General features: G+C 30.9%; 1 protein-coding gene across 1 annotated transcript; it reads right to left on the reverse strand.

Moving 5' to 3' along the window:
- Positions 1 to 3,987: 3,987 nt before the first annotated feature.
- LOC110629069 (glucan endo-1,3-beta-glucosidase 12) lies at positions 3,988 to 6,307 on the reverse strand. The gene is made up of 3 exons (XM_021775923.2): positions 6,056 to 6,307; positions 4,662 to 5,978; positions 3,988 to 4,299 (listed from the first exon to the last, which is right to left on the reverse strand). The coding sequence occupies exons 1-3, from the start codon at positions 6,111 to 6,113 to the stop codon at positions 4,265 to 4,267; spliced, it is 1,410 nt and encodes a 469-aa protein (XP_021631615.1). The 5' UTR covers positions 6,114 to 6,307; the 3' UTR covers positions 3,988 to 4,264.
- Between the last annotated feature and the right edge of the window lie 360 nt (positions 6,308 to 6,667).

Raw genomic sequence — 6,667 nt, forward strand, 5'->3', positions numbered from 1 at the left:
TTATTTTTTAAAAAATAATATTTTATTAATTCACCCATAAAGTCATATTTGGACAAAATTTAAAGTATTACCCATTAAAAAATATTTAAAATTTATTTAATTTTTTCAATTTTAATTAGACATAAACTATTACCCGCAAAAAATATATTTAATATTTACATAATTTTACTAATTTTAATTAGATATAAACTATTATCCATAAAAACTATATTTAATATTTACATCATTTTTTAATTTTATTACACTAAATTATTATCCATAAAAATAATAGTTAATATTTATAAAAAAAATTTTAATTTTGATTAGATTAAATTATTACCCATAAAAATTTTATTTAAAATTTATACTATTTTATTAATTTTGATTAAATTAAATTATTATCCATAAAAATAATATTTAAAATTTTGACTAAACTACTATCCATCATAATAATAGCACTAATAATTAAGCGAAATAAACAATAATACATTAACAACATAATGAAATAAATAAAAAATATAAATTAATTCTTAACAATAAAGAATAATGTAAAAAAAATAAAATGAGATAATAACTCATCTTGAAAAAGAAAAGAAGATGAATAATGGATAGTGGATTTGAAGAAATAAAATTTGTGAATTAAAATGAAATTTATTGGATAGAAATTGAGAGACCAAAAAAACAAAAGAGTCTGGGGGCTTATGTAGAAGTAAGAAAACAACAGAGGAAAGAATTTAGGTTTTTGGAGATATTAGTGTGAAATGACACTAATACCCCTAAAAAAATTAAAAATTTCAGGGGCTTATGGCCCTCCTTAACCCCACGTGAAGCTCGTAGCTGAATGTACCTCAACATGCTCAACATATTATTGGACTTGCATATTTATACATTGGGGTACATAAGAAATATTATACATTCCAAAAACACTCGATTAACCCATCTGCTCCTAGTGAAATAATAGATTTATCTTGCAAAAACATATTTGAAAACTCTCAAAATATAGAGATAAATTATAATACACCATATTTGGACTTTGAATTTGGAATATCAAATGAAATGTATATTATTGGGAGATATTTGTTTCAAGATTGATGTGCATCATTTGTCTACAACTTAGTAAAGACGACAAAGTCTACAGATTAATTAAGAATTGTCTGCACAAGTTATCATACTTAATGAAGTTTATGGTTGTACCTCTGCTTGAACATCTTCAATCTTAGTTGGGATTGCAGTATTATTCACTCTCACCTTCCTCCTTTTAGACATTAATTGTTATTACAATGTATGATGATAGAGTTAGTAAATATGTATATTATATTATATAACCATTAACCTACTAGAAGCACATAACGACATGTCTATCTTTAAAATATATATACCTCGTATACAAGTGCTTTGCAAGACATGATGACATCTACTACAGCTCATTTGTAACCCTTCGTGATAGTTTACCCATTTTACATGGTTCATCCTTATCTTTTCTTCTGAATTACTTTTGGTCGTCCAGTGACTTTTGTGCTTCTAGTGGCTTTAGGGGTTACTGGTTTGTTTTAGTTCACATGTTCTTGCCTTTCATTGGTTGCATAAAGAAATTGTAGCTCCTTAGGTATGTTTTATTGCCATGCCATTGACTTACAAATGATTCCAAATTATTAGTTACACAAATTATACTAATAACTAATTTGAACCACAAGGTACATAACACAAAACACAAACTTTTTAATTGATAGGTATATTATTCTAAGACCATACCAAATTTTAAAGAATTGTCAACTTCAAATTACCAAAATGGCAATATTTTAACTGTGACAATATATCTCAAGCATTGTAATTTCAATAAATATTTGTGGATACAATAAACTAGAGAAATTGATAGATTGATAATGAATCTACTTCTATAATTTAAAATAAATTCACATAGACAAAAGACAAGCAAACTGCTCTTACTTCTAGTGCATTTATATATTACCTTGTATTCTAATTTAAAGTAAGGCTACTCTTAAAAAATAATTAATAGGATTACAATGTACCGATGATGCATCCTACCCTATAAAATATGCATATAGACAACCTTGTTATGATTTACGACAATACTGTTTTACATGAATGATGCACCTTAATTACCTGAGAACTACAAATAACTCACATTTATTATCACACCAAAGCGCCAATTTAATCCTTTACATATATATAAAAACCGATAGGAATACAAAAATTCAAATATTTTCAAAAAATAGCATTGCAAATATAGCAACATTAAAAAAAGGCATGAGCTTTCAAATCAAAAACTCAAATAATTTCAAAAACTCGGATGCAATTTACCAACATTAAAAAGGCATAACAATAGCATTCTTGATCTATTTCATAACAATATATGTTCAATGATATCTTTTTAAATCAAAACCACATCCACTTTTACCGTATCATTCAAATATTCACTATTATTTTTTTATATTATGAAGTCCATTTAATATAAAGGATTATTTCTGAAGAAACTTTATAAATAAACTTTTTACAAAATATGCAGCTTAATTAAATATGCAGCTAACTACCACTTCAATAGAAACTCAGATCATATTAATTAACCAATAAAATAAAATTTCAGGAGAAGTTAAAAAAAAAATCATTTATTTCGAACTATGAAATAATTTTTAATTACTTGAACAATTATACAGAAAAGAAAAAAAAAAACTCATAAATGAATGCATGTTATAAGAAATAATTTGAGTAGGTAGTGATGCACATGGGATCTACCTGTAAAGAAAAAGGCAGAAATTTATGTCCACTTTTTGGAGTTGACAAAAAAATTTATTAGAATTACTTATTAAATTTTTTATACTTTCAAAAATTTATTAAAATCTTTATATATAAATTTATTAATATATTTTATTTTTTAAATTAAAATTTAATAATAAAAAATAAATTATTTTATTAGAAAATATTTTCACAAAAATTATTTTAATTGAAAAAAGTTTTCTAAATATAATTATTTTCTAAAAAACAAACGGATTTTAAAAGATTAAAAGGAATCAAACCTTGAAAGAGGCATCCTAAGATCCCATATGCAATGATAAAGAAGCTAATAGCTAATGATTCAACCATTAGGCAATGAGGATATTTATGGTGTTTATAAGATTTCTCATGGGCCATGGAATCATCAATCCTCAACGGTCGTATCTCTTGGATGTCAACTTCTTTATCCATCAACAGTCTTTCCTCATCTCTGCTTTAAATAAATATCAACATCCCAAAGGTCTATTTTTCCTCTTTAAAATGAGGTCTAAAATTTTATTTAAAAATTTTATATAAAAAAATAATTATTTAATCACTCAAATTTATTAATTAATATATTAATTTAAAAAACTCATTAAAACATTTTTAAATTATCAAAAAATTTAATAAGTAATCATTTATTAACTTTAGTATTTACTGTTTAATTTTTATGGTATAAATAAAATTTATTAATTTATTTTTTTAATTTTATAAAAATTAAATTAATTAATCATTACAGCTAATAGTATCAGCACTTAAAAAAATTAATAAATAGATTAATTAATAGATTTTTTAATATTTATAAATATTTTAATATATTTTTTAAAACTAAAAAATTAAATTTAAAATTCTCTATATCGCAAGCTCCATTTATACAATTAAATATTAAATTAATTCTTATATTTTATTTTTAAATAGACTTTATCAGTCTCAAATTTCAATCGATCAATTAAAAACAAATTTTATTATATATGTATAATAAATAAATAATAATCATGATATATACTCTACGGCTTACAAAGAAAAATAAATTATTTATTTGTATATAATATTTTTTATGTTTATAATATAATAGTTTAATGATATTTATTATATTATCATTTAATTTTAAAATGTTATTATATAATTTATTTATTTTAAATAATTTTAATAATAAAAATGTTTTTATAAATTGAGTTTTTACTAAATATATCAACTTTCTATGTTGTTATAACCATTTTAATCAGACAGCTCAACTAATTTTGACCGGATAGAAATATATTTGGAAATGAGAAAGTCAAACACAAATATGACTCAACTTTTATAATTACAGAAAAATCAAGTAGTCTATTTAATTCTCTAAATAACTCCAACTACTCTACACTTTAATACAATCACACCCCCCAAAATAATTACTAAAAACACCCCCCAGAAAATAAAAATTAAGAGCTACATTCAATTCAATTCAGCCACTCCTATCTTCCCCTAATCTCTTCTGTTAATGGAAAAATCCCATTACTTCATTTCCTCTTCTTCAGTATCCTGTCGGAAACTCGCACTGCCCATATTCTGCAAAGGAGTAAATTAAAAAAAATGAAAATTATTACTATTATTTTCCGCATTTTATAATATATTAAAAATAAAAATTATTAAAGTAAAAGTCACATGTTGCTTTCCACGGTTTTGCATAACCCACGTGACCAAAAATTTTACTCCGGTCCACGTCATCTTCCAATTTCTGCATGCCACGTCATCAATAATGGAAGATTCTCCGACACTACTGCCATTTTTTACATTAGTTAACCCTAACCTGGCGTGCACCATTCACTATTGTCGCACACTTGGTGGACCCCAGACGCATGCTATCAATCAAGTATGTTTTTTTCTAACATGAGCTATAAAAATATAAAGGGAAGAGCTAAAATACGCACTTGGTACTTGGGTGACGACGTAAGCTGCTCCTCCGAAATAACAGGCGCCAATGTCCCGCCCTTTCTTCTGATAGTAACTGTTAAAAGCGTAAGACGCGTGGGCCTCGATTGTGTTAGGATCGTAACACGTGGCTCCTGGCTGTATCGAACGGCAATCCGCTCCTCCTTCACCACAAGCATAATCTAGTGCTGCCTGCAGCTTTTCTTTTCCGACGTCTTGATTCGCCATGCACCATGTATTCCCGGTAGTGCTCTTGGATACGCCGCCGACAACCGGAGTTGTCACCTGTTGACCACCGGATACCGATGACCGGCTGTCCTTGTAATCCTTGAGGCCCTCCACAGTAAAAGGAATATTGTAAACCTTTTGCTCGTTGGGGTAAAAGAGGCCGTAATTTCTCTCGGATGTGGGGCCGTTCTTTTCGTCCTCATTGAAGAGAGCGAAGAGATACACGGTCAGATCTGCCTTGGGTCTTAGCGGGGTACCACCACCAGTGAGAATCCTACGGACAAGATTGCCATTGTACGCTGCTGCGTTCTGAATGGTAGCACCTATTTCATTCTCGTCTCCCTTTGACGGCCAGCCTGTCTCGGTCACAACCATCCTGATGTCGTCATACTTCAAAGCGGACATAGCAGCAAAAACGGCGTCGATTTGAGCATCAAAAAGGTTGAAATACCGCAATCCATTACCCGGATCCACCACACCCGGGTTCTCTCTAAACAAAGCGTAGTCCAGAGAAATGACATCCGAGTTCGACTCATAAGCGAAAAACGGATACGCATTAACCATGAGATATGAACCGGTTTCCCGAAGGAAATCCAACATGGGTTTGAAAACGGGTTCAATGAATTCGGGTCGGAATGCTCCGGCTGATGATGGGTAAGAAGATTGGAGAGCACTGAGTGCTATAGGTGAAGAGATTTTAATGGCGGAATGAAGATTAAGCTTAACCAGAGCTTGGTGGATATTTTTCATGGCCGGTATGAGAAACTTCGTAGTGTTGTGCGGATCAACGAAAACTTCGTTACCCACGGCAATGGCTTCGATTTGGGTAGATGGGTAGTAAGCGACGACGTTTCTTTGAACCCACGAGAAGGCGAAGGACATGCGTTTGGCAGCAGAGTAGAGGAGTTCATTGGGTAAGTCGACAGTAACTTTAATCCCAGATCCTGATAATGCTCTGAGAACAGCAGGATCAGTGTCGAATACCTTAACCCGACCCAGACCCTGAGACTTGAGGAGCTGCACCACTTTCACCGCCGATGGTAGATTGTTCGCTATCCTTCCATAGTTCACCCCGATTGAGCCCGCATCTGCAAAATGTAAAGCACATTTGTCAAAAATCCAAGGGAAGAAACCAAACCAAATGCTCCATTAGAGACCCCATTACCTGCAAAACTGAAAATGCAAAGAAGTAAGAGCAGGTAGAAGATGAAACTGCGCTCCATGCTCTGGTTCGTAGAGAAACAGAGCAAGAGAAAGAGAGATAGAGGCGTTTCTGAGTTAGTGCAGAGATGGCAAGTGAGTGTGTATAAAACGGAGGGAAGAGAGAGAATAGAGGAGATGGAGGTCGTGAGAGTGGGCCCAGGTGTCAGACAACGACAGTAACAAATGCCAGACAGCCGCTGATCTAAAACCACGATGTTCTTCTTGAATCTTGAGATTAGATAAATGGCTTTGTGGCTTCTAGTGACTACTAACCTCGTGGCCCCACTTCTTTTAACATGACCCCACAGAAAAACTCGACCGTTTTCTATCGTTCTATTGCATAGTACTCCTGCACTGCATCATGTGTGATGTACTCTTGACCAATTGTTTTTACAGGTGTCTGAACGTTGGGTTTGGGGATAAACAATTGATTTTTACCGACTTTTTGAACGTTGGGTTTGGGGACAAAAAATTAGCTGTCAGGCGTTGGGTAACTGAGAAGATGATTCTGTACGGCAACAATAATTAAAAGGATAATTTGTAGATAGATTTTAAATTTTAGTAAAATTGATAA

The sequence above is a fragment of the Manihot esculenta genome, chromosome 13 (assembly GCF_001659605.2).
Source record: "Manihot esculenta cultivar AM560-2 chromosome 13, M.esculenta_v8, whole genome shotgun sequence".
NCBI lineage: Eukaryota > Viridiplantae > Streptophyta > Magnoliopsida > Malpighiales > Euphorbiaceae > Manihot > Manihot esculenta.

Coding starts and splice junctions, on each gene's coding strand:
- LOC110629069 (XM_021775923.2), bottom strand. CDS start 6,113: ATGGAGCGCAGTTTCATCTTCTACCTGCTCTTACTTCTTTGCATTTTC. Junction 5,979..6,055: donor TTGCATTTTCAGTTTTGCAG/GTAATGGGGTCT, acceptor TACATTTTGCAG/ATGCGGGCTCAATCGGGGTG. Junction 4,300..4,661: donor CGTCGTCACCCAAGTACCAA/GTGCGTATTTTA, acceptor ACTCCTTTGCAG/AATATGGGCAGTGCGAGTTT.